General features: G+C 40.9%; 3 protein-coding genes across 3 annotated transcripts in view; 2 read left to right on the top strand and 1 right to left on the bottom strand.

Annotated features, from left to right (window-relative positions):
- LOC111578089 (kelch-like protein 28) overlaps positions 1 to 6,893 on the top strand; it is an 8,046-nt gene extending 1,153 nt beyond the window's left edge. The window contains exons 2-6 of the mRNA XM_023284691.3: positions 1 to 164; positions 250 to 887; positions 1,009 to 1,452; positions 3,017 to 3,225; positions 3,343 to 6,893. The exon at positions 1 to 164 is cut by the window's left edge and continues 97 nt beyond it. Of these exons, the coding sequence (XP_023140459.1) occupies positions 1 to 164; positions 250 to 887; positions 1,009 to 1,452; positions 3,017 to 3,225; positions 3,343 to 3,506 (1,619 nt within the window). The 3' untranslated portion in view covers positions 3,507 to 6,893. The remainder of the gene's footprint in view (positions 165 to 249; positions 888 to 1,008; positions 1,453 to 3,016; positions 3,226 to 3,342) is intronic.
- A 67-nt stretch (positions 6,894 to 6,960) lies between these two features.
- On the bottom strand, positions 6,961 to 11,468 carry c20h14orf28 (chromosome 20 C14orf28 homolog). Its single transcript, XM_023284560.3, has 5 exons — positions 11,167 to 11,468; positions 10,439 to 10,963; positions 10,194 to 10,283; positions 9,978 to 10,112; positions 6,961 to 8,513 (listed from the first exon to the last, which is right to left on the bottom strand). The coding sequence occupies exons 1-5, from the start codon at positions 11,250 to 11,252 to the stop codon at positions 8,330 to 8,332; spliced, it is 1,020 nt and encodes a 339-aa protein (XP_023140328.1). The 5' UTR covers positions 11,253 to 11,468; the 3' UTR covers positions 6,961 to 8,329.
- Positions 11,469 to 11,677: 209 nt separating this feature from the next.
- On the top strand, positions 11,678 to 26,528 carry mthfd1b (methylenetetrahydrofolate dehydrogenase (NADP+ dependent) 1b). The gene is made up of 27 exons (XM_023284397.3): positions 11,678 to 11,898; positions 13,778 to 13,862; positions 14,125 to 14,184; positions 14,306 to 14,359; positions 15,523 to 15,659; positions 15,774 to 15,874; positions 15,959 to 16,095; positions 16,550 to 16,661; positions 16,762 to 16,889; positions 18,428 to 18,525; positions 18,630 to 18,803; positions 19,040 to 19,176; positions 19,263 to 19,309; positions 19,410 to 19,517; positions 20,011 to 20,085; positions 20,182 to 20,284; positions 20,405 to 20,481; positions 20,725 to 20,865; positions 20,955 to 21,023; positions 21,235 to 21,346; positions 21,571 to 21,710; positions 22,577 to 22,618; positions 23,394 to 23,494; positions 23,597 to 23,774; positions 23,890 to 23,997; positions 24,124 to 24,276; positions 25,662 to 26,528. The coding sequence occupies exons 1-27, from the start codon at positions 11,861 to 11,863 to the stop codon at positions 25,749 to 25,751; spliced, it is 2,805 nt and encodes a 934-aa protein (XP_023140165.2). The 5' UTR covers positions 11,678 to 11,860; the 3' UTR covers positions 25,752 to 26,528.
- Positions 26,529 to 27,821: the final 1,293 nt, after the last annotated feature.

Below are 27,821 nucleotides of genomic sequence, written 5' to 3'. Positions count from 1 at the left end.
AACTATGTGACATTGTCCTGCGTGTGGGTGATGCCAAGATCCATGCCCACAAAGTAGTGCTGGCCAGCATCAGTCCTTACTTCAAGGCCATGTTTACGGGTAACCTTTCGGAGAAGGAGACATCTGAGGTGGAATTCCAGTGCATCGATGAGACAGCCTTGCAGGTATGATTAGAGCCACCAGACACTAGATACACCGATTAGCTGCTGTAACATGCTTATTGTGACACTTTTCCTCTTTCTCTTCCAGGCCATCGTTGAGTATGCTTACACTGGGACAGTGTTTATCTCCCAAGAAACAGTGGAATCTCTGCTACCAGCTGCCAACTTACTCCAGGTTAAGCTAGTACTTAAGGAGTGCTGTTCCTTCTTAGAGAGCCAGCTGGATGCCGGAAACTGTATAGGCATCTCCCGCTTTGCAGAGACATATGGCTGTCATGACCTGTGCCTGGCTGCAACTAAGTTCATCTGTGAGAACTTTGAGGAAGTCTGTCAGACAGAGGAGTTTTTTGAACTGACAAGGGCGGAGTTGGATGAAATTGTGTCCAATGACTGCCTTAAGGTGGTCACAGAGGAGACTGTATTTTACGCCCTGGAGTCATGGATCAAATACGATGTAACTGAGAGACAGCAGCATCTGGCTCAGCTGCTGCACTGTGTTCGCCTTCCACTCCTCAGCGTCAAATTCCTCACTCGCCTATATGAAGCCAACCACCTTATACGAGATGACCATGCATGCAAGCACCTGCTCAATGAGGCTCTCAAATATCATTTTATGCCTGAACACCGGCTGTCCTATCAGACTGTGTTGTCAGCACGGCCCAGGTGTGCCCCCAAAGTGCTGCTTGCAGTAGGAGGCAAGGCTGGACTGTTTGCTACACTGGAAAGGTAATACTTTTAATGTGTACGTAAAAATCGCATGCACTTGTGGAATGGCAACTTTCTAAACTTCTATATTGTTGAAAACCCAATAACTTACTGTGTTTGCTGTTGTCTCATTCTCTTTCAGTATGGAAATGTATTTCCCTCAGACAGATTCGTGGATAGGACTTGCCCCTCTCAGTGTACCCAGATATGAGTTTGGAGTGGCGGTGCTGGACCATAAAGTATACGTGGTGGGAGGCATTGCCACACACATGAGACAGGGCATTAGCTATCGGAGGCACGAGAGCACGGTAGAGAGTTGGGACCCTGAAAGCAACACATGGTCTTCAGTGGAGCGTATGGCTGAGTGTCGCAGCACACTCGGGGTGGTGGTCCTGGCTGGAGAGCTGTACGCACTGGGAGGCTACGACGGCCAGTATTACCTCCAGTCAGTGGAGAAATACGTCCCTAAGTTGAAGGAGTGGCAACCTGTGGCACCCATGACAAAGTCTCGCAGCTGCTTTGCCACTGCTGTGCTGGATGGCATGGTGTACGCTATTGGAGGCTATGGCCCAGCACATATGAACAGGTAATACCACTCAGAATTGTTTTGTTCTTTGTTGTTTTATCATTGAAGTGCATCCTTCCTGTTTATCTAACAATCTAATGAAACTGAAAGAAAGTGACACATCAACTTCTGTTCCATTAGGTTAAGAACTGTTTCTCATTCAGCATATTACCTATTGTGGCTGTGCAGTTTGTTTCAGTGTATGACATGGTATGGCTCTTTTTCTTCAACTGTAACTTCTTCCATTGATGTTTCTATAATGGGAAGACGGGTGCAGGAAGCCAAATAGGGTAAAAACATACAACTACACTTATTTTTGTTACACTCAACATCAGTAACATGAGGCTGTGGCGCTGTACCACACCTTTTTATTTTAAAAATAGCTTTTGATCCCACTGATAAGCTTCTACCCCTTTTAGACCTCCTAATCAGGCATTCTCTCTCAAGGTCTTGCTAGTTATTTAATAGAACTGGCAATCAAGTGAAACATATCAAGTGTTGCTGAGAAAATGGCCAGAGGGCTGTTAATGAGTGTAGAGCAGTCATAACAGAAGTGGTTTGCTGATGTTTCATTGAGACGGTGCCTGCCTGTATGCTGCTCTGTTGCTGTGGATCACTAGAGAGCAGCGTCCCTGTTGCTTGTTTCCTTGACGCACCAATCCCCTTAGGAGAATGTGTTTGGACAGAGAATCTTTGGGGACTGTTTTTCTTGTTTCTTTTCCCCCCATGACTTGTATGTCCTTGCATACTGCAAAACACTCTGTTTGCCAGTGTTCCAGTGTCCTTTAGAGATTTATTTGACTCTGGTCACACTCAGTAATTCACTACACCCTCATAACTAATTCCATATGTGATCCGGCCTTCTGAAATGAACTTTTCTTGCCTGTAGCGTAAAAGGAGTGTTTATGACAAGTACACTGGCTTAGTTATGTAGCATATTGCTAAATTATATCTGCATGTAAATAAGGTTACTTTTTTTTTTTTTTTTTTTTTTTTACATAAGAGTAAAGGTCACATGACATTTCTATCAATAAGAATTTCTCCTCACAGTATTCAGTATCATATTTCTATGGCAGGTTACAAATATGGATCACAGAAATGGTAATTTTTTAAACAATATGAGAGAGATATTTGTTAGTGTGATAATGGTGAATTCACAAACTGGAGAAAGACCTTACATGTAACAAATAGCAGTGTTTCCATTATCTGACTACTGAGTACATCCAGGTTGAACAAAGCTGAACTCTGACCTGTGAGTTGTTAAACGCTTGCTGGAGATACTAGGAAAATGAAAAACACACACTTGAATTTGTCCTTCTGGCTTTAGTTGAAGTGAATGGAAGATGGAAAAAGTATTCCTGTACTGGAAATATAATGTAAATGTACCTTTTATGCTCTACGGTTTGGCTATCATTATGGATGCTACTGTGATAGTTTAAGAAATAGTCATTTCAAAACCAAGGCCTATAAATCCAAACATAGGTGCATAGCTCGGTATGTAACGCATTGTGTGAGATCTGGGTGAAATTATCCTTTTAAACCATTGTGTTTGCTTTGCTAATTGTTCTGCATCTGCTACACACAGCGTGGAGCGGTACGACCCCAGCAAGGATGCCTGGGAAATGGTAGCCCCCATGGCAGATAAGAGGATCAACTTCGGGGTTGGCGTCATGCTCGGTTTCATATTTGTGGTGGGTGGACACAACGGAGTGTCCCACCTGTCCAGCATTGAGAGGTATGATCCCCATCAGAACCAGTGGACAGCTTGCCGGCCAATGAACGAGCCCCGCACTGGTGAGTTTATACCTCAATATATGTCCCTAATTAAACCTTTTTTTGTAATTTTTGCATCTAGGAAGTGGTGAGTGTTTTTAAATACTCGCATATGACTATGGCATCGTTGCCTTGCAGGTGTGGGCTCTGCCATTGTGGACAACTACCTCTACGTGGTAGGAGGTCACTCCGGGTCGTCCTACCTGAACACTGTCCAACGCTATGACCCCATCTCAGACAGCTGGTTGGACTCGAGCGGCATGATGTATTGCCGGTGTAACTTTGGTCTGACTGCCCTTTGACCCATGGCCCACCCAGCTTGGACCCAGTAAAAAGAACTTTAGACACAAAGACTTTTCTTTTTTGTTGTCTTCTCCTCCTTCCCCACATTCATCCTCCAAGTGCAGATGAGCATAGCTGCACACCTGCGTGGACATCAGAGAGCTTGCTGGATGGATGGATGGATGGATGGATGGATGGATGGATGGATGGATGGATGGATGGATGGATGGATGGATGGGCCGGGCTAGCCAGCTGGCTAGAGGGAGACCACCGTCATGGCTTCAGAGATGAGGAAGAGCTGGAAGGTTCTGTGGACAAGAGTGGAAGACGTTTGGAAAGCTGTTGTTTGGGCACAGAAATTACCGCTCTACTGCTGCTGGACCACAATGAGGACTTTGAGCCATGTCCCAGAGGATTGTGGGAAAAATCTGGTCATTCGTGTTTCAAAATTCTCTGTCATGTTTGCAGACATTGTTTTTTTTGTTCTCCTTCATGTCATTAATTATGTTAAAAACTGAAATCCTTTTTGTTTTTTTTTAGTTTCCCTGCTGCAACCAGAACTATGTGTTCAAATTTTGTAGAACACTGCAGTTTGCTTGTGTATTTGTATGAATATGTGGTTGTTAGCCATGTAGCGTGTATGTTTGTGTGTATGCTCAAGGGGTACGTGCATGTCAGATAGGACTGTTTGTTTTGTTATGTGTCTGCGTGCAGAATCGATGCTCGGGCTCAACGACGCAAGAGTTCTGCATCCAAATCAGTGCTTCTGAAAAAAGAGAAAAGTTGGAATCTTTATATTTTCTCAAAAAGGGCTGCCTTTCTCTCTCTCTCTCATGTAAATAGTTTAAATGAAATATATAGATATGAATATATCCTCTAGTGCATTGCCTGTAAATGTTTTTCTGCACTGGGTCACTAGTGTTTGTGTGAATGCGTGTATAGTTTGATTCCCATGGTCACTGCAGAGGTGAATGACGAATTCTCCTGAGAGTATTTGCTACTAGTCTCTGCTTCATCCTCAGAGCCATTTTAAAAAAAAATCACCATGTTCTAGCTTCTGTTACATCGTTCTAAGGTCAGGTCCTGCACTTGCTACTCTTCACAATAGTTGAAATCGACCTTGGCCCTCTTTTCACCTCTTGGTCTCTACACAATACTAACTGGTGCTATATTTAGGATTCAGGATTCAGCTGTTTGTCTGTGTTGCCTCACACAGTTAGTTCAACCTCTGTTTGGCCTCTGCTACATTGTTGCATTAAATGTTAGTTATTTACTTTATGTGCATTTAAATGCATAAAATCTGAATGGCCCCTAACCATGCAATAAAATAAAGTTCTACTGAAAGGGAAGCCTGTGGTTGGACAACCACAAACTCCTATCCTCCTGTTTCCTAAAAGCCTGAAGTTTAGCACTGTTTCCTTTTGATTTTTCTTTTCTGTTATTTAAACTGTACTGTAGTTAATGGTTCCCTTCCGTCATATTAGCCCTGTTGCAGGATATGAGCATGCATTGTCAGTGTCTGTTTCCAGTATACTGTCACTCCCTTGGCTACGAACGAGACTTTTTCTGCCCATGATTGGCTCTGACACGTGCTCTTTGTGCTTGCTAAACTGCCACCAAATGTGATCCTCATGTGGCCAGGTCTTGCTTGCAAGCTCAGGTTTTAAGTACTCTGTTCACAGCTTCATGTGAAGTGCCAAAACTTTTTTTTCCCACCCTTAACACTGAGCACTAGAAATAACTTTCCTTGTGTGCCACAGTTGAAATATTTTCTCCTCATCCTTATCACTAATAGCGATAAGGATGCCAGCATTACATTCTTCCATGTGGTTGTATGGAGATGGATGATAAAGCACCAAGGGCTGTGCTAGCCAACTCAGGCCAAGTTGCCACTGTCACCAGTCCTATGTACAGGGAGAGGAATCAGAATCGGCGTCACTCTGCAGCCGCGGGCTCAGTTGACACTTCAAGCAATGCACAATAGAGGGGGCACTTGACTAGGAGATGGCTTGGTTGTGTCACTGTTCACGTTCTAGTCAAGTTTGAGTTGCTTTGTGCACTGATGTTTGCACGTAAGTGGAAACTTTAACCCAGCTCTGCATTGCACTTACCAAACTATTTGATACATATTGTAATATGTACATATGTTTTTGATTTAATGGCATTTAGAAAATGCAATAAGACTTCTGTTTCCTCTGTGGATGAATATGTTTTGTGTTTGTCTCTTTGAAAAGCCAAGGCATCTCATATTGCTGTAACAGAACTCCACGTGGCATGTCTGTCGATTCACACTGTTGGCTGGTAATGTGGACATCTAATCAAACATCACATGGTACCATTGACTTTTCCTCAACCTACCAGGCATTCTGTGTTGCAATTTTGTTGTGCATGCTGGTTCATTTGTACAAGGCATATGTTTAATTAGGCCAAATCAAATGGATTTCTCACATTAGAAATATACACCTTAAAATAATTTCGCTGTTCTTCACAAGTCTGGTAAACACTATACAGATGTGCTCTTTCACTTTGCCCTTGCCGACACTAAACTTCAGATGAGAACTTAAATGACATTTGCCTCTCAAATTAGTCGGATTGTCAGAAACTTTGTCTGTTGTGGATTGCATCACAATGAGTACTTTTCCTTTGAATCTGTTTTATTTTAAAAGTTACACACACCCAATTTGTATTTCTGCAAAATGTCATTTTATTTTAAAATGACATGAAGGACTATTTTTGTATTTATAATTTGTGTCGTCTGTTTATGTTCTGTAACCTACTTTCTGTCAATTGTAATAGATTTTTTTTAATCACTTTACCACAGCCACAGCACAAATCACGCAGGCGTAATTATGTGCTGCCGCCATGATTCATCTAGCATCGATGTTATGTACAATGTTGTGATTTCTGCAGTGTATACTAACTACTACTTTAATGAGTTTTGGAGAGAGGCTGATGAAAATCTGCAAACGTGAATCTGCAAAAAGAAGGGATGTTAAAAATTGAGTTTGTACGCATTTTTATTACGGCCTAACCAATGTCATGTTTTGCCACCACTCTCACCAAAGTGCTTGTACAAAGAAAGCAGATGGATGACTAACACCTGGTCTGCAATGGGCTGCCGCTTTGTTCGTGTCTGAGAGAAAAAAATCCTTTGAAACTGATGTCAATGTTAGCCAAAATGACCACTCTGCTTCTTTTACATTTCCCATTGTGTGTCTGGAGTAAGGTGACGATCTTGAATTTTATATCCTGTGGATTAATACTGGAAGTACAAGATAACATTAGATGTAAAAACAGTAGCTTTTCACATTTTATCATGTTTGATTGAAAACATTTTACATACATTTTAGTCTGTTTGTGTGGTGCAGTTGTACCCAGTTTAAAATAAATGCCTGCCTTAAAAGGTACCGTCTGCTTTTCTGCCTCTCTTGTTAAACCCATGCATACATACGACAAAATAAATCCATACAGGGGTATTCCAAAATATCTGTATTTGCACTTTAAAGACAGTGTCTGCATAGAAAACAGCCATAAAAAATTAACGCTCAACAGAATTCAGTTTCACAAACTTTGCTTGGCAGAGGCACTGTGTGATTAACAGTAATTCTTTTACAAAATAAATTTGTTGGCGTATTCAGTGGCTTAAGTGTTAAAATGCATGAACTTTATTCATAATTATGTACACGCTTTGTGCCAAGGAAGCGAAACAGGTAATAATTATGCTTTTAGTGTCAGAAAACCCACTAAATTTCCGATTGCCTTTAACATTTATATCATTTGAGAATTTGTATATTAACATCGACTCATTGTATTAAATTCTCTCCTGCCAATTTAAACATCCAAAACAAGATGTAAGAACCTTACATTTGCCTTGACCTCGTTTGGTTGCTTCTTTATCTCAGACCACAGTGTAAATAAGGAAAAGCACCAGTTTCATTTTAAGAAAGGGCTGATATGCATAAATGTAAAGTGACGGTGATTAGCCACAATATTACAAACCACTGACAGGTGAATAACATCGAAGTTCTGCTGGAAAACCTCTTGGCGTTCATATGGCTGTCACCACTGTTCCGAACCCCGTGCACATGGTAATGACACTCTGACTGCAATGGCCTCCCCCAGCAGGATCACGCACAGTACCACACCGCAAAAACTGCTCAGGAACAGCTCAAGGAACACGACAAAGAGCCCAAGGTGTTGACTTAGCCTTCAAGCAAGCCAGATCACAATTTAATAAACAAAAAGGAAGAAACAAGCCCTATCTATGGAGGCCTTACCCTGCAAAGACCCTAAAGGCTTGCCTCCCAGTGCCAGACATCGCATCCTGGCAGGTGGTTCAAATGTTGTGGCTGATTGGTGTATACTTTTACTTGAAAGGTGATGTACTGTCAATGTCAACTCCAAACATCCATTTAAACCTTGCTACTTTAACGCAAATGCACAACCAACTGCAAAACCATGAGCCTGTTTCATAGAAGGTGACCGCAAACGTATACGATCACTGGTAGCGTCATTTATGTATATCAGCCCGGAACTATTATAGTCCATTATATTCTTGGATTCCAAGCACACCCCAAAATAAGTCAGTCCTTTTCTTTTTGTACAGAAAGCTCTCTGCAAGCACTCAAGTGAAATGAAGCATTTGTCATTCAGTCTAACAGCTGACAGCGGAAGCATACACAAGGCAGGAATGAATTAAAGTTCTAATGATGCAGTTACAGCAATGTAATGCTATAACGGGGGTTGTGACTCAATGGTCAAAGTAAGGATGGTTGCATTCACTCTTGTGCTTGGTGTGACTTCATCTCATCTGTACTGTAAGTCCACCTGTGACAAAACAAGTTCACTTGTCAGAAGCGCGGATGTAGACCAGCGAGGACAGCAGCAGGAGCTCTGGAGGCTTGTGTAACAGGATCAGATTATCACTCCTCAGGCCGTCATAGTGCATCCAACAGCCGTCTATCTGGAAGGCTGCAGAATAGTGATGTTCCTCTTTGTTGAAGAGTGTGGCGCCCTCTAGTAGATACCTGTTGAGGAAAAGGCCATTTGCTCTGAAGAGTGTAAACAACAGTTTGATCTTTCATCTAGGTACAAAGGTGTAGGAGAACCCAGGGCTACATGTGACATAAATGCTTGTGAATTGAAAATGCATCAACATACAAGTAAACTGAATATGGAAAAATGCAACTTAATACAGCTCAGCTACTACTGCAGCAGCACATATTAAGAATGTTCTACAACTTCCTCCTGCAAACCCTGCAGCAAGAAGCTAATTTTTTTTTTTTTTTTTACAGTAGGCTGAGCTTTAATTAGCCTTTTTCAATCTGGTCTCTTTCAGCTGAGGAGTGTTTCTAAAGTTAGCTTTTGTTTCCTTTACTGATGAGGAGCCAGTGACCCTGCTTTAATCTCTTACTACTTAGACAACCAACTCCGTTTCTCTGCCTGAGCTGTGTATCTCTTTCCCCACTTGTACAAATGAGACACAGCAGCTAAGATTCTTTCTGTAACAGTGAAACAGGATGCATTTCAGTGGCTTCACACATGCTGTTTCTGACTTTGCATATCCTTCAGATTACATTCAATGATTTGGTATCAAGCCAAAGAGCTCACAGGTAAACCAAGCTGTGCATTGGATGTGAAACGATTATTCAGTTAATGTTAAATGAATTGCTAAAAACTATTTTGATAATCGATTTAAGGAATTTTTAAAGAAAAAAATGTCAAAGTCCTTTGATTACAGATTTTTAAATTAGAAGATTTTTCTTGTTTTCTTTTCTCCTGTAGAACAGTAACTTGAATATTTTTTGAGTGGCACACAAAACAAGACATTTGAGGATGTAGTTTCTTTTTACCTTTTTTAAACATTTTTAGACAATTTATGGACCAAACAACTAACAAGTAAACTAAACATCTACAAAAAATATTTCATCCCCTCTGCAATATCTGCTCTTAATAACTCAAAATAGACTGCACAGTGTTTTTAGTGTTTTTTGTTAATTTTATGCACTTTACTTGTTTTTTATTTATTGTACTGTGTTTTAACGTGGTGAGGGTGCTTTCAATGTTTGAGTGTGGTTTTTAAACTTTGTCTTACAGCCGTGACAAAAGATGAATTTCTGTTTTTACTTGGAACAGACAATAAAGCTATCTATCTATCTATCTATCTATCTATCTATCTATCTATCTATCTATCTATCTATCTATCTATCTATCTATCTATCTATCTATCTGATCAATCAAGAAAATAACAGAGATGAATCTGTTATTTGGCTATGGAATATACATAATTTCCAAAAAACTATGAGTATTACTATTGTTTCTGGCCTCTTTATGACCATTTTTATATCTCTGCCTAATTACTGTAAACATGGCCCTCTGGCAGAGTTACAATAATGCAGTGGAAATGCATTTGATTGCAGCTTGCACCACTATGTGGCTAACAGATGCTACTTCACATCACACCAGTGAGAACATCTGTGGATGCTGCATACCTGTGCTGACAGAGAGCCAGGTGGTAGGGGACGTAGGACAGCTCTTCTGACTTCCACTGCTGCATGTTGAGAATAACAAAGGGTGGGGGTCCGTGGCAGAAAACCCTCTGAGAGAACTCCCGAAGGCCATCACACCTGTTAGGAAGATGTTCGGTTTGTCAAGCAAGCACAATAACACTGCACAGAAATGGAAGAACACTCCTCCCTGTGTCTTACCCCAGTTCTGAGCAGAGGAGGAGCTTGGGGCAGAAGAACTCATCCACTGCTGACTGAATTGGGTCTCTGTGAGGCAGCTCATGTGGAGGACTGGAGGGAAAATTTGATATTTTTAGACATTTAACACCCTACAAAACTGAGATACAGTTGATAAACAGCTCTGGTCTTGACACACAGAAAAGCTGCTAGTTTTAATGGGATATAAGAGGGGAAAAGTTGCACCAAGTTCATCTTGTGCAGCATACCTGATGCTGATGGTGGTCTTGATGAAATCCTGGAAGCGGGACGGACAGCTCCAGTTGGTGCACAGACTCTCTTGCATGGTGGACATCAGGTTCTCCAGATTCTCTGTGAAGTTCTCATGCTCATTGCCAAACAGGTCTATCTCCAACGCTGCCTGGTGGATCTCAGATCGGTACTGTCTCTTGGACATTCTGTCCCAGATCCACAGCATCTTCACCGTGGTGTAGTCACAGGAGTCCATCAGGTAGAGGAAATACTCCACGAACTGCTTGCCCAGGAAGACAGACAATTCCCTGCGAAAGCCCTGGTTGTCCCGCAGGATCACATACAGGATCATGAGGAAGCCATCGATGGTGCAGGTGTTCTTCAGGTGGATTTTCACGTAGAGAGGTGTGCAGGATATGGCCTTCCGTCCTGCCTTGATGGTAAAGACGCCACCCCATGGCAGTACAGGCCTCCAGAAAGAGCGATCCTCTTCGTCGTTGTTGTTTATGGAGGCACGAATTTCCTCAAACAGTGTCTTAGACCTGAAGAGACAGATGTATACGAGTTAGCTGAAGGCGGTTGACAATGGATGAGGAGGAGTGTTTGGATCATTCTGAGAAGCTCCCACTTCAACAAGTACGTGCACAACGTCTGTTCATATACACGTTAATAATCCTGCAATGCATAACAAACCGGAGCCCGACAGCCCACTAACTTAACAAATTAGCAGCTGGAATGAACTCACCTTTCGAAGTGGAGATTGTTCTCAGTGTTTAAAATTCGCGTTTGGAGATCTTCGGTGTCGTTCAAAACACAGAATCTACTCTCCATCGCCCTCGGTATCTCTTCATGTCTCACGTCGGACTTGAAGCCGGGTAAATAAGTAGCCTTATGCTGTTGTCTAGCACCTTCTAGAGAATAGCTACACACTGACACTTTTACTGGGGGCCAAACGCTCTCTAATTGACGCCAAGATGGGCCTTTATAAACACTGCTCCTGTTTTGTGCCGATGTTCACGCAAGCTCTGTGTACATACAGTGCTGCCCTCTGCTGGTTCTCAACCTAACTACGTTTCTGTAGTTCCGCCCTCTTTCTGAACTTAATGGGGCGGTGCAGCACTACTACAAAAGTTATTGGTCAATGAATTCCGCGAGAATGTCAATACAGGCAAATGATTGGTTGTTCAAGTTGACAGTTTATGATTGACCCCGCCCTTCTATAGTGACGCGCTACGTTCGACGCTATTCCTCAAAGTGAAGACGCAGATTTTCAGCGGTAGTGCTCGATTTCTGAATGGACACTGCGTTCTTATCTTCAGCTCCCTTTTGAGTGAACTCAAGTTTTGCAAGTAGTCACCACCTTGTCGCCACACCACGTTAGGCAGCAAGCGTGCAGGACACACCATCGTCTTACAACCCGGACTAACATCGAACCAAAAATGTCGGCTCAAATCATAAGTGGGAAAGAGGTGTCAGCGTAAGTAACACATTTTATCTAATGTAAATACACAGACTGCCAAAGAGGTACAACCAGCCTGACGAAACGTGTCTAGCTAATTACGCAGCTAACTAGCTGAGTTACAGCAACTTAACCGCTAACTCGCGGTTTCATAACTTAGCTTGAACTGCTTGCACATGATGCTAACTGTGCATAACATAACCGAGGAATGAATCAAAGTGGAGTCTTTCTGCAGGAGATATTTGCTTCCTGATTGTAATGTAGGTCAGTGTGAATGTGTTGACACTAAATTAACTCATGTGACTGTCAAATTTATAATTTAGTGATAACAGATTACTTAGGACTCCTTTTGAATGAATGGTTGCGAGTCCTTTAGTATTATGTAAGAGGCTGTGATGTGATCTTTGTCCTGTTGGTCCAGTGACCCAAGTGGAGAGGCCAACAAAACCCCATTCATGAGACTTAGAGACAACAAAATAACCTTAAAAAATCCTGCATAATCTTTGTGCACAATTTGCAAACTTGGAATGAATGTAACTAATAGTTTGGTGCAGAACATTTATGTGCATGTGCCTGTCACAAGACATGACAGAATGCAACCTGTTAACTGACCCTCACCTTCCTCATTAGTCAAATTATTCTGTGCAGCCTGAACAGTCTGCGCAGTCTCTTGACAGATCTGCTGCCTCTGTAGTGGAAGGATTTACATTCATTATCTCTGAATCCTGACAAGCCTATAGTTGTGCTGAACAAGTGATTGTATATTGTGTGAGCGTCCTGTGTTTATAGGAATATTGCCCTGGTTGATTAGTGACCAGAGGCAGTTCTATCTGCCTTCACCATGATAAGGATTTGGATTTTGATTCAGTTTGTTGTGAAGTATAGGAATGTTCTGATGGAAAAAATAAAAAGCAACAAAGTGCAGACCATTTGTACAATACAGCACCTGATGAGCAAAGTTTCATAAGTATGCTTTATGTGTTATTATTTGCAAGATGCTATTTAACATGCTACAAAATATCCTTTAAAAAGATGTTACCTCCCTGAGCCTGATGAGTGTACATTGATCTTGAAGAGATTAAGATCATCCACTGATTGGATCAAGACTTTCAGAGCTCACAGTATTTTGGACAAAAAACTTTTTAGTGTCTGTTCGAAAACACATTTTGCACGGAAACACTGAGGTAGCTTAAATCTTTGTCCCTGCATTGCCTCACAGTATACTTCATCGTCACTCCTGATGAAGATCACATGATGCACAAAGAGACTGTGTTTCAGAATAAATTTGTTTCATAGGTCAGAATATTCAGCACAATCATCAGTCTGTCTTCTGAGCTTTTTAAAGTGAATTTGTTGACAGTAGATGAGATGAATAAAACAGATTAGAGATGAGGAAATAATATAAAAGAAATACAATCAGAATTTAGCTTCATCTAGACAAACTTGGCAGGTCTCAAAGAGATTTATGTGCCATAAGCTAAAGTCCAGTAAACGTCTTACTGCTGCTGTTTCGATTGTCTGTCTTTGATTGGTTCAGTTGACTTTGCCCAATCTTTGCCTCAGTAGCAGCTTATGTCAGCACAAAGTGTCGGAGCGATTCAAAGTCATCAGGCCACTAAGCGAATAAAGATAAGAATAAATAATAAGAGCCATTCTTCTGAATTGACTTTCTGGCTTTGCCGCCAGGGTTGATTACTCAGATTGGAAAATTATTACCAGGTTCACACCCAGAATGCCAGATGGCATGTGTTTGGTTATAAAACCTCCAACCATTTTAAGGAATGGGGATGGTTTGGCCTTGTAGTACTAAATCCTTCTAACTGTAATGCTGCATGAATAATAGTTCACCTGACACTGCACAGAGATGAAAAACTCCTTTGTTGTCTCGTTTTCTCAGGCAGGTGAGGGAGCGTCTGAGGAAGGATGTGGAGCAGATGAAACTTAAGGATTCCAACTTCAGACCAGGTCTAGTGGTTTTACAGGTAAACTGAAGAATTCTTTCTGTGTGGGTGAAAGAAAACATACTTTTAGTGGCTAGTTTTGACACGTGCTTTCTCACGGCCTTTCTTTGAAGATGGTTGGCAGGTAAGGATTTGGGTCCTTTGTGTGTCCTTGACCTTGTGTCATTGTGTGCTTCTGCATGGATACAGTGTGTGAATATTGTTTTAGATGAACTTTGCGTGTGTTTTGTGTATCGAAGAGGACTTGCTACTTCATACATGATGATACTATGTGTCGCTGTAGGTTGGAGACCGCGATGATTCAAATCTGTACATCAGCATGAAGCTGAAAGCAGCAGCAGAGGTAAATAAAATCATTTTTTGATATTTAGGGAATTTACAGAGAGTCTGCACTCCACATTTATACTGTACCTTGTTTCAATTAACTGTTACTTCCAGTCTAAACTCTTTGTTTTGGTTTGCAGATTGGAATAAATGCAACACATATGAGACTTCCCAAGACTGCAACAGAAGAGGAGGTAAGAATGGATTAGAAACATTAGTGTAGACTGGTCTTTTAGTTGGCTCATTCCAAAATTGGAGGACATTTGGGCTTCAAAATTTTTTGAAGAATAGACCTTCTCTTTTACAGTTTTCTGCTCCATATTGATCAATAATAGATAATAAACTATCAAAGGCTTGATTGGCTCAGCTTACACATCAATGGTAAATTTTTTACTCCATGTTTTATTTGTTGTTTGCTAACCCTACTCTAATCATAGTAACAGGGTTGCTAATCCATGCTAATGTTAGCTTTTTCTCAGCAGTAGAAGCTAGATGTTTAGCTAGCTGTTACTGCTGACCAAGAGGACAAACTTACTGATGGAAAACAGCAAAGAAAAAAGTCAAAAGAATTTGTCTTATCCTGAAAATATGTATAACAGGGTTGCATGAGGTAGAGTGAGACATTCAGTCAAGGCTGACAGTGTTATGAAAAATAGAAGCGAGGACATAACTTTGCTCTATCCATTCTTTTGGAAAACTGTGTGATGATGTTAATTCCAGTGTATCATGTGATTTACTGTTTTCTTCTTCTAAAATGGTTATGGTAACAGGGTTATTGTGGGACACACGTTCCATGCAAGATAATTATTATTTAAAATATTATGTTGATTAAAAAAATGTTCCCACAGTTACAAGAGACATAAATGAAAAACATGATGCCCAAAAAAGGGAGATTTAAATTTCATTTTAACTGTTCTTTTGGAGATTCTATTTCGTCATCTGGGGGTGAGACAAAAGAAAAATAGCATTTTAGGTGGAACTCCACACTTATTTGATATTTTTAAAAATATTTTAAAACAGATTTTATAGATTTGGGTTCAGGACATGTACATTTACACAACAACTGCATGTTTTAGTATTTTATACGTGGATTATTTGAAATTTGATGGGTGGGACATAAAATGTCCTCCAATGCTGGAATGACCCAGTTATCTGCACACATGCAAACACGCTGCGTAAGACATTCCTTACATTTCACTGCAGATGTCGTTAAACTCATATAATAGCTGATAGATGGTTTTCAGTGCAGTAAAGATATGTGAAAAGTTTGGAATTTGGTTTGATATAACAGGGTCAGTATGGTTGACGTAGTAACTGGAAGCATCAAAGAGTGTGAAGGCTGTTTCTCTGCCTGCAGGTTCTTCACAGTATCAGAGAGGTCAACGAGAACTCATCTGTCCACGGCCTCATCGTGCAGCTGCCTTTAGACTCAGTCCATAAGATCGACACAGAGAAGGTCACAAATGCTGTGGCTCCAGAGAAGGACGTAGACGGGTAAGAACACACAAATCAAATGACAGGCTTGCCTAAATTCATTTGCTCCAGAAAAATATAATTTGAATGCTTTTGTTAGCTTACAAAGACCTGTGATTTCTGATCCTTTGACAGACTGACCAGCATAAATGCAGGAAAGCTGTCTCGTGGGGACCTGGGCGACTGCTTCATCCCGTGCACGCCCAACGGCTGCATGGAGCTGATCAGACAAACTGGTAAACGCATTTAAAAACCTTGAAACAAAATAAATGAATTTGTGCTGTGACAATGTGTGACCTGAGTGAATCGACTCTCTGCAGGTGTATCTGTGGCCGGTAAAAGGGCTGTGGTGATCGGCCGCAGTAAGATTGTTGGTGCACCGATGCATGACCTGCTGCTGTGGAGCCACGCCACCGTCACCACCTGCCACTCTAAAACCGCTGATCTTGCCGGAGAGGTAAAACAGTAATCTCAGATATGATGATGGTCACTAGCTGTTGCACACTGATGCAAACAGAGCATTAAATAAGCTTTCCTGATGAGTTGAGGGTAATTTTAGACACTCATTACATTGTCATTTGGACATGCCATGAGCTGCTGTTTCAAAACAGGGTGGCAAATTTAACTTTTTCTCAGCTCATTACATTAAGAATGTAATGAAATGTTTTGTGTGTTAGCTAAATGCCACTCTTATTCTGACCTGCTGGGTCTTATCTAAAACTATAAACAATTATTTACTGATGGAGCAGTATGAATTACAGGTCTCTGCTGCCATTATGTGACATAAACAGTAACATAATTTCCTTGTCAGATTCTGAAATTTACTGTGGACTCATGAGACCATCATTGTGATCAGTAGTGTTTTCTTCTTCATTAAACTTTCACTAATACCATTCTCTGTTTCTGTGCAGGTGGGCAAAGCAGACATCCTGGTTGTGGGTATTGGAAAAGCAGAGATGGTGAAAGGAGAGTGGATCAAGAAGGGAGCGGTGGTTATTGACTGTGGCATCAATCACATTCTAGGTATTACTGTAGTCGTGGTGCCTTGCAGTTTGCTTTAAGTTAATTAGTAGTAGTCAGGGGTAGTTGTCTGTTTTTTACCTCCAAATAATCTCCCTTTCAGATGACACTAAAGCCAATGGAAAGAGGGTGGTGGGTGACGTCCATTATGCCTCGGCCAAGGAGCAGGCTGGCTTCATTACTCCTGTTCCTGGTGGGGTGGGACCCATGACTGTGGCCATGCTGATGGCGGTAAGGCCCATCTGTAAAGTTAAACTACACTTATGCATGAGGTCAAGTTAATAGACTTTGAATTAAGTGTTTGCTACCTTTGTATAGGGGTCTAGCTGATGTTTAGATCAAACAGAATTTTTACATTATCAGTATCGCCATTTTTAAGACTAATTACAGACATCCATCCATCCATCCATTATCTATACACCGTTTAATCCTCATTCGGGTCGCTGGGGGCTGGAGTCTATCCCAGCTGACTTAGGGTGAAGGCAGGGGACACCCTGAACAGGTCACCAGTCTATCACAGGGCTACATATACAGACAAACAATCACACCTATTGACAATTTAGAATCACCAATTATCCTGAGCATGTTTTTGGACTGTGAGAGGAAGCCGGAGTACCTGGAGAAAACCCACGCATGCACAGGAAGAACATGTAAACTCCATGCAGAAGGATACCGGGAAGGCCGGGATGCAAACCGGGGATCTTCTAGCTGCAAGGCCAAAGTACCAACCACCAAGCCACTGTGCAGCCCTCAATTACAGACAGAATAACTTAAATCAAAAATGCACTACATTGTCTCTGACGTGGGCTGCAGAGTGACCAAGTGGTTAGCACTGTTGCCTTGCAGCTAGAAGATCCCCAGTTCATGTGCTGGACCTGGGATCTTTCTGCCTATGCATGCGTGGGTTTTCTCTGGGTACTCCAACTTCCTCCCACAGTCCAAAAATATGCTGAGGTTAATTGGGGATTCTAAATTGCTCGTAGGTATGACTGTGAGAGTGCTTGGTTGTCTTTCTGTGTAGTCCTGTGATAGACTGGTGACTTGTCCATGGTGTCCCCTGCCTTTGCCTCAAGTCAGCTGGGAAAAGCTGCAGCCCTCCACGACCCTAATGAGGATCAAGTGGTATATAGATGGTGGATGGATGGATGTCTCTGATGCAGGCGTCTCTCTACTCTCTCTCTGGTCTCAAGCAATGTTCTAGCCACGGAGAGTTATCTGATTGGTTACACACCAGTTCAGTTCAGTTTATTTGCCATTTGCAATATAAAACCACGTTGGAAAGAGGTGCAAGAAGCTCAAAGTGCACTGTCAACATCTAAAAATAGCAAATACAGAAGAAAATAGGACAGTAAAAAGGACAGAGATCAGATGCCACATAAAATACTTAAGAATAAAGTACTAAGATCCAATAAATGAATAATAGCAATGAAAAATAGCCTAAAGTTCTGTTTAATAGATGTAAAACATATCAGTTATTGGTCTTTGATTACTAATATTCTGTATTGGCCCTTTCAAAACCGTATCGATCAACTACTAATGTATTTATCAGACCAGCTTCATTGGCGTTATTTAGTGAGATTTTCGTTTTATCCTCAGTTTTCTAATTCAGGATTAAATCAGATTTTTGCAGTAATTAAAATTTTATTACAGTTTAACAATCTTAAATTAGATTTTCTATTGGTGTTCTAGTTGTCGGTTAGGTGTTATACAAGCTTCATATAAGCTGGAATTTAAAAGAATGATCATGTCTATGTTTGTCATGTGTCTAGAATACAGTGCTGAGTGCAAAGCGTTTCCTGGAAACCCATCAGCCAGGAAAGTGGGACATCTCATACACCAAACTCAATCTCCAGAAGCCGGTGCCAAGGTTTTCCTCCCATTAATCTTCATCACCTTGCTGTGTCCTCCTTTCCTCGGATGAAAAAGTGATTCATTTTTTGTGCGTCCGTGTTTTCTTTGTGTCACCAACAGTGACATTGTCGTTTCTCGCTCCTGCGTCCCCAAACCCATCGACCGTCTAGCCAAGGAGGTGGGCCTGCTGTCTGATGAGGTGGAGCTCTACGGCAAGACTAAGGCCAAAGTCCAGCTGAATATTATCAAACGGCTGCAATCCCAGCCAGACGGCAAATATGTGGTGGTCACCGGGTGTGTTTTTAGCGTTTCCCAAACCTATGTCATGTTTTAAAACATTACCGTCTTTTTTACTAACTATTCAATTCAATTACAATGAGCTGGAAAACATTAATTCACAATTCGGTCAAACTTTTGCTTTAATTTTACACATATTAATATGTCCGTCAAAGATGAACTTTATTGTCTTTTGCAATTGAAGATAACTTTTAAGGCACATTTGCAGTACTGACAAGAGTCTCTGTCTGCAGTATTACCCCTACTCCTCTGGGAGAGGGTAAGAGCACCACCACCATCGGCCTGGTCCAGGCCCTGGGAGCCCACATGAAGCTCAATGTGTTTGCTTGTGTCCGACAGCCTTCTCAGGGACCAACGTTTGGCATTAAAGGTTCGGAAGAGTGTACACTCATTGATAAGTTGCACATACAGTCCTGCACTGGTACATATATCTGTAGTTTTGTCTTTGGCCGCCAGGTGGTGCTGCAGGAGGTGGATACTCTCAAGTCATTCCAATGGAAGAGGTAGTGCTGCACTGCTCGTTTGATGTCAGAAACTGTGCTGTTAATATAGAAACACAACAATGCATGTAATTAATGTGTCTGTTTTTTAAATGTATTTTAGTTTAACCTTCACCTCACTGGAGACATTCACGCCATCACTGCTGCCAACAACTTGGTGGCTGCTGCTGTAGACGCCCGCATGTTCCATGAGGCCACACAATCGGACAAGGTGGGGCTTTCCTTCTGTGAATAGTGGATAAAAAATGCTGTCTTAAAGTTAATTAAAGTCCTGGTACCTGGACCAATCTGTATCTGAAAAGAAATACAGCCCGTACCATGTTTTCAAGGTTTCCAAATGTGGTACATTCACTGAAGAGATCACCCAGCACGACTATCTGCTTCATTTCTCTTGCATCAACTTCTGTAAAACTGCAGTTAAGAATTTTGATAATAGGCTAAATAACATCAGTGTCACTGATTAATTTTTATAATGATGGTGTTTACTCTCTAATGGACAGTTTTAGTGAGGCGAAAGTAAAAATGTTTTTAAATCTCGCCCATGCCTTCTTACAGGGTTAAGGATAGTTATTGTATTTTGAGTTTCTCTTATCTATAGAGCCTGAAGTTTTTCCCTTTCCCTTTTGCAGCTGTTTCTGACTAAAGTTGGGCATGTTTTGTCAAGTGGGAATTTCATTGTCTTCCGCTCTGTGTGCATACTTTAGGCTCTGTATAACCGCTTGGTCCCACTCAGTGGAGGACAGAGGAAGTTCTCCCCCATCCAGATCCACAGACTGAAAGTATGAAGTCATATGACACATTTCTAAGTTTTGAATTAAATTACAGTCCTCAGTAGAGAGCACATCTGACACTGATGTTGTTGTTTTTTTGTTTAGAAACTGGGCATTGACAAGACTGATCCTTCCACTCTCACTGAAGAAGAGATCACTCGTTTTGCCCGCTTGGACATTGACCCAAGCTCTGTAACCTGGCAGAGAGGTATAAATATCTGACATGTCTCTTAGTCCACATAACTCACTTTTTACTTTTTACGGAGGTCTGCTGTCAGCGTATCGAATCCTGCCCCACGATAAATGTGCTGTTGGTGTTTCTTTTCAGTGTTGGACACCAATGATCGATTCCTGAGGAAGATCACTATCGGCCAGGCGCCAACTGAAAAGGGATACACAAGAGAGGTAAAAATATTTGTTTATATGAAACATCATACATTTCCCAGTTTAGTAAAAATAAATCTACAGTTGCAGACAGTAATGTAGCATTTAAATGAAGCTCTGTTTACATATAATATGACACAAAATCAATTCAGACATTGGATTGCAAAGCAGAGAAAGATCGAACTCTGAGGAGTTTCTAGCAACACTTAGTTATCCTTCTGCTTCACTTGTCTGCACTGTTGTTGATCATTATTTGTCCTCCAGGCTCAGTTTGACATCACTGTGGCCAGCGAAATCATGGCAGTGCTCGCCCTCACCAGCAGCCTGGAGGACATGCGACAGCGTCTGGCCAAGATGGTCGTAGCCACCAGCCGCAGCGGACAGCCCATCACCACCGAGGATCTGGTCAGTGCGCTGGAGTCTTGCTTATAGCTGTACTTTTATATAATTCCTGAGGAAGCAAGGTCCCTGTAAAGTGATGTTTTTCTCTGCAGGGTGTGAGTGGTGCTCTAACTGTGCTGATGAAAGATGCCATCAAGCCAAACCTGATGCAGACGTTAGAGGTGGGTGCTCACGCTAACCTACACAGTTCTCATACACTGAGACCTTGATTATGAATGTGTTCTGTCCTTGAATGGATAATGTCCTTGCTGCTTATTTTCAAGTGGGCCCGTTTTCTTTGCTAAATCTTGTATGACTCAAACTTGATTTTGTGAGTGATGACATAGCCTTGCATTATGGGTTTTGTAACCTGTGAATCATCTGAATCTGCAGGGAACCCCTGTGTTTGTCCACGCCGGCCCCTTCGCCAACATCGCCCATGGAAACTCCTCCATCCTGGCTGATAAGATTGCTTTGAAGCTGGTTGGACCTGACGGCTTCGTAGGTAAGTGGTAATAAGAAATAGGCTCTATCTCAGCATGTTTTCACAGATTTTTTCAAGCCTGACCTGCAGAGCCTCAGTAAAGGCATGGCTTATATTGTATGTGTTGATTCTACAAGCAGTAGTTGATATTATGTCACAGAATGATTTTACTCAGTATTCCTTAAAGTTGTGATTCTGACATTATTATTTCTGATCTTACAACACCTCGGAATTGTGTCCAATAGTGACAGAGGCTGGTTTTGGAGCTGACATTGGCATGGAGAAGTTCTTCAATATCAAGTGCCGCTACTCAGGCCTGAGGCCTCATGTGGTGGTGCTGGTGGCCACTGTTCGAGCCCTGAAGATGCACGGAGGAGGACCAACTGTAGGGTTTCCCTAAACTTCCCAATTACAAATGAAATACTGAAGTGACTTTTTTTAAAAATTGCATTTGTGTTTAATTTTACAGGGACACATTTCTCAAATCTGAATCCTGAACACAACAGCATCACACATTTGCAGTATATACAGTATCTCACAAAAGTGAGGACACCCCTCAAATTTCTGCAAATATTTAATTATTTCTTTTCATGGGATAATACTGAAGAAATGACACTGATACAATGTAAAGTAGTGAGTGTAAAGCTTGTATAACAGTGTAAATTTACTGTCCCTCAAAATAACTCAACACACAGCCATTAATGTCTAAACCGCTGGCAACTCTCCTAAGTGAAAATGTCCAAATTGGACTCAATGTGTCAATATTTTGTGTGGCCACCGTTATTTTCCAGCACTGCCTTAACCCTCTTGAGCATGGAGTTCACCAGAGTATCGCAGGTTGTGTTTGGAATCTTCTTCCACTCCTCCATGACAACATAGAGGAGTGTACTCACTTTTGTTTCGAGCAGTTTAAACAATAATGGCTGTGTGTTGAGTTATTTTGAGGGGACAGTAACTTTACACGGTTATACAAGCTGTACACTGACTACTTTACATTGTGTCAAAGTGTCATTTCTTCAGTGCTGTCCCATGAAAAGATGTAATTAAATATTTGCAGAAATGTGAGGGGTGTACTCACTTTTGTGAGATGCTGTATTTCCCGAACACAGAATGATGTTTCACCACCATCATAATTAGCTTCCTGACAACCATGAAACATGAACAAGTTTAGAGAAAACAATCCAGATAGTTATTACTGATTTATGATTTACTGAGGTTTAATAAATGATTTATCCTATTTCTTTTGTTCAGGTCACTGCTGGGATGCCGCTGCCTAAAGAATATGTGGAGGAGGTAAGACAAAAGAGCAGCTGATCAAAATGTGATCTTCAGTTTATGTTAATCTTTCAATGAGCTGCAGATAAATATGTCTGCTCACTGGGATAACCCTTTGAACTCCACAATTTCTAGATATTTTATGCTTTTGTTACATTTTTACTCATTGAAGGCAATTTTTTCGCTGCAATAAAAAGTCCTGCATCTCTATAGAAAACAGCACAACAGTTGGTAGGAGAGTGAACTCAAACCTGTCTCCTGTGCAGTTTGCCACAGTTATAATGCCATAAATCATTAAAAACAGAAAAAAACTAAAGGAGATTCTAGATGCTATAGATATTTTACTACTTATTTTTTTGTTTTGTTTCCATACTATTTTCTCTCCACTTTGTATAAACGCTGCGTGAAGTTCAGCCCACTTCAGCCGAAAAGTTCTGGCTTCACGGTTACGCCATGGAGTGCAATGTTTTATTTTATTTTTTTTGTACAGCATTAGGTTGTTGCAAATGATTTATTTTTAGCAGATTTATAAATGACATCTACAGAACAAAGCGATTTTGATGAAATATAATGATTGAAAGTTGGAAATCCATAATTCTTTCTGTGCTTACCGTTTCTTCCTCTGATAAATACTGTCATTTTGGTATTTTTGTTGATGTTTTTAAAGATAACGCAGCCTTCAAACCCACCTAGTTTTGTGGTTTAGAGGGTTTATCATGTAGAAAGCAAGTTTTCAAGTTTTAAAGCTTTGTCTGAGCTTCTTTGATTAATATGTGTGATACCTTTCATGTAGAACCTTGACCTACTGAGGAATGGCTGCAGCAACATGAGGAAGCAGATAGAAAATGCGAAGCACTTTGGCGTGCCTGTGGTGGTGGCTGTCAATGCTTTCAAGTAAGTGATGAATGAGGATTGAAAAGTACAAAGATGACTAAAGTGATTTATATAACCATGTATATAGGTTCCAAAGCTGCTTTAATCAGTATTTTCTTGCAGGACAGACACTGAGGCCGAGCTGGACTTGGTTTGCAGCATGGCCAAAGATGGCGGAGCCTTCGATGCCGTTCGATGCTCCCACTGGGCCGAGGGTGGAGCCGGTGCGATGGCTCTTGGTCAGGCTGTCCAGAAGGCCAGTGATGCTCCCAGCAACTTCAAGTTCCTCTATGAGTTAGAGGTATGAGATGTGATTGTTGCAGTCCATCACTCTGGCATTTTCTTATTGTTGAAATCCTACATTCTATTGAAGGACGGCTTAAAAATGTCTGTGCATCTCTTTAATTGTGCTTTAGCTCCCTATTGCTGATAAGATTCGAATAATCGCTCAGAAGATCTACGGAGCAGATGATATCGAGCTCCTCCCAGAGGCCCAACACAAGGTGGAGCTCTACACCAAACAGGTCAGCATGCTGCAGAGTTGTTTTGTTCCTGTCTTTTCAGGCCTGTTTGTTGGCTCCTGCTGTCTGCTGAGGTCCTCATAACTGGATAAAGAATCCTTTGATAATCCTTTTTGCGTCTCCCCTCAGGGTTTTGGCAATCTTCCAATCTGTATGGCAAAGACCCACCTGTCGCTTTCTCATGAAGCAGACAAGAAGGGCGTTCCCACCGGGTTCGTCGTGCCAATCAGAGACATCCGAGCCAGTGTGGGCGCTGGCTTCTTGTACCCACTGGTTGGCACGGTAAGCTCACATTTATGCTGAACAAGCAGCGACTCTCCTTTCCACAATCACAGATTCACATCTGAAAAGCATCAGTGTGACTTTGCACTGCTTTGCACCATAAAACCACATCACAAAGTACACATTTCTGTGTGAGACACTCAGATTTGTTCTTACTATAGAGCAATATACGACTAAAGACAAACAAAGAAAGGGCTGGTGACTTTTTGTGCTCAACTGTCCATTCATTCATATACAACATCACACAATGCTGAATGTATTCATGATCAGATGACAGCTTCTACTCTGAACTGTGAAACAAAGTATTAACTTTGTCTTTCAGTTTATCTGCATGTTCTGATAGTTAAAAGGTCCATAATTGTGACCAAAAGAAAAAGTGCACAATCAAAAAAGTGATGACGTGCAACGCTAGCATTGTTGTCTGCCTTTTTGTTTGCACCAGATGTGGAACCCAGTATTTAGAGATTCAGAATCGGTGAACATAAAAGTGCTACATGTCGTGCTGATCCTAAATTATTTGTTTCAAGGTGTGTAGATGGCAGTCATTCTATTTCCAATTTGGCTTTCTGTGGCACTGACATGATGATTCCAAAATGCTGCTATGAGAATGCAGATACACGTTTTACCTTAAAATGCACCCTAATGATTTAAGCGTAGATTCAGATATGGCCTGTTTTCTGTGTCTCTGTTTCATTGTTTGTATACCAGGGGGTCACATTCCCAGCATAGTAGCAAACATTTGTATTCCTACATATGTTCATTAGTGTATGAGAATGTGTGAATACTATGGAATTACATTACTGATGTGTTTGGTGTGACCTCACCTCTTGACATCTGACTTCGTGTGTTGAATGAAGCCCTGGATGTTCACTAGGTCCATCAGCAGAGTAACCCACATATAGGGATTCATTTTGCACTGAGGAAAGTTGAACATGTACTGAAACACTGGCATTCTATTTCAAATCCATTCTCATCACCAGCTGTTTTCTGAAGGTCCACCTACTATTGCTATTATCAAGCCAAGCATCCTACCAAGGATATACTTGTAGTTATTTTTTCTTTTACTATTATTTTTTACATAAATTATTAAGTGTAAAAAGTAGAAAAATGCCTGTCAGTGTTTCCCAGAAAATAAGTGGATGCCTGCTTTGTTTGAATAAGATTCTCTAACTCAAAATGCTTTTTTTAAATCAATATATGACACAGCAAGTGTAGTAGCAAGACTTTTAATCAATAGTCATAATTTCTGCAGATTATTTATTTGTCTGTTGATGAAGCAACTGTTTCAGCTTCGTTACCTGCGCTTCAAGTATGTTGAGTATAACCAGAGTTTTTCTTGTATGTTTTAATGATAACTTCTTTCTTTTTCTCTCTGTTTATTCTAGATGCCAACAATTCCTGGCTTGCCCACTCGACCTTGTTTCTATGATATTGACCTGGACCCTGAGACAGAACAGGTCAATGGGCTCTTCTAAAAAGGAAAAAAAGGTCGCAGCACCGTGTGGTGTCGGAGGAAGGTAGTTAGACGGTACGTGTCAGTCTGACACAGGAGTTGGCGTTAACATTTCATAGCTGGTAAAATAGACCTTCTGTTTTCATTTCTCTCTCATTGTATCAACATTTCCCTTCATTCTCCACTGAGCTGAAATGTGATGAAGCAATAACTGAAAGCGCCTCAAGCTCATCTGCTGGTGCTGTTTTTGTTTGGTGTTTTGACATCTGTAAACAATTGATTGGCTTTTCCCAGAAGGCTGGTAATGAGTAAATCATGGAACGGTTTATCTACCTGCTGTCGCAACACTTTTTGAAAGAGAGAGTTGTCCTATTGACAAATTCTTCCATTAGAATGCTGAATGTACACATTTCACTTCTCCAAACCCCCAGAACTGACAAACACAACCCATGGAGTCTTGTATTAACTACTTGTGTATATTTTGGAACACTACACCGGAGGAATCTCCTCCAATTCACAAGAATCTGATATTACTGTGCCTTTCTTAATAAGTCTTAATGTAAAAATAATATTGCCTTACAAAGTATTTTTTGTATAATTTTTTAACGGTCATCCAATTGCTTTTTTTCTAATGTCCTGTTTTGCCTGCCCTGCTTTTAAATTGAATATTTCTAATCCTGTTTAAAATTGCTGACCAAATCAGCAATGCTGTGAAGCTGACCTACCGTGATGTGGTAAATCAGTGATTTTGACTTATCTGTCAGAAAAGATCAAATAAAGACTTTAATAGGAAGCTGCACATCAACTCTTTCTGTTGAAATTTGAGATATTTTTCTTTCTTTTTTTGAGTATGACAGTAAATCAACAGCCTCTTCACACAGTGCTAGTAAAACGTAGTCACCCTTTGGACGTTTTCACCTCTTTAATGCTTTTTAACATTGAGTCAGCTTTTATGTCCAAGTGAAAACAGATACAAGCTTCAGGAACTAAGATCGTGTACAAGAACCGTCGCCTGTTCTTTACCAGTCAAAACTTTATGGGAGGGTGGCAAATGTAAAGCCACTGTTGAAAAAAAACTCATATTAATTCTCATCTGCAGTTTGTGAGAGACTCTGAAGTCAACTTTAAGAAGGTTCCTTGGTCTAATGAGACCAAAATTGAGCTTTTTGGCCTTTAAACTCAATGCTATGTTTGATAGACACCAAACACTGCACATCATCACAAACACACATCCACACATCCCCACCGTAAAGCACGGTGGTGGCAGTATCATGATGTGGGGATTGTTCTCAACAGGAAGGTCTGTAAAGGTAGAGGGTAAAATGAATGCAGCAAAGTATAGGGGAATCGTGGACAGAACCTGATGCAGTCTGCAAGAAAACTTAGGAAAAGACTTGTTTTTCAGTAAGAAAATGACCTGAAGCAAGCAGCCAAAGATACGCAGAAATGTTTCACAGACAAGGTACAATCCGATTGAAAATTTGTAGCTGGACTTAAAGGCTGTTCACTTATGATCCCTGTACAACTTGACAGAGCCTGAGCAGTTTTGCAAAGAAGAGTGGGGTAAATTTGTGCAAGGCTAGTCAAGAACCATTCACATAAGCTCAATGCTGTAATTGCAGCCAACAGTGCATCAACTAAATACTTACCTGAATGTATGAATTTATAGTTCTCACTTTGACACGAAAGAGTCTTTTTAAAAAAAAAAAAAAAAAGACTTACTGACAATGACTTAATTTTGAAAAGCAGTTAAAGGGGAAAAAACTCCAGTGGGGGTTAATACTGTTTCTTTGCACTATGCATTTGTAGTACTAAACACAGATTACTTTAACTAAAAGAAAAGAAATAAATACACATATACAAGTGTAATACATATATTATGGTTTTCTTCAAAAGACTTTTGTATGTCCTATTGGTCTTTCAAAGTTCCTCACTTCTCTTCCTTCACCCACTCCTGCACATGGGAAAACTAAATAAATTGTTAAAAAAAAGAAAAAAAAAAAAGATTGAAACACACACACATAAAGAAATAAAAACAGTGCCACAGGACAACATTGTTGACCAAAATATTTGTAGTGTCAATATTCAGATA

This window comes from Amphiprion ocellaris, chromosome 20 (assembly GCF_022539595.1).
Source record: "Amphiprion ocellaris isolate individual 3 ecotype Okinawa chromosome 20, ASM2253959v1, whole genome shotgun sequence".
In the NCBI taxonomy this organism is placed as follows: Eukaryota; Metazoa; Chordata; class Actinopteri; family Pomacentridae; genus Amphiprion; species Amphiprion ocellaris.
Note: the sequence above shows the minus strand (reverse complement) of the source record. Positions and strands in the feature narration are given on the sequence as shown.

Coding starts and splice junctions, on each gene's coding strand:
- c20h14orf28 (XM_023284560.3), bottom strand. CDS start 11,252: ATGGAGAGTAGATTCTGTGTTTTGAACGACACCGAAGATCTCCAAACG. Junction 10,284..10,438: donor AAGACCACCATCAGCATCAG/GTATGCTGCACA, acceptor TTTTCCCTCCAG/TCCTCCACATGAGCTGCCTC. Junction 8,514..9,977: donor CTGGCTCTCTGTCAGCACAG/GTATGCAGCATC, acceptor TTTCCTCAACAG/GTATCTACTAGAGGGCGCCA.
- mthfd1b (XM_023284397.3), top strand. CDS start 11,861: ATGTCGGCTCAAATCATAAGTGGGAAAGAGGTGTCAGC. Junction 18,526..18,629: donor CTCCAGAAGCCGGTGCCAAG/GTTTTCCTCCCA, acceptor TGTCACCAACAG/TGACATTGTCGTTTCTCGCT. Junction 22,619..23,393: donor CTAAAGAATATGTGGAGGAG/GTAAGACAAAAG, acceptor CCTTTCATGTAG/AACCTTGACCTACTGAGGAA.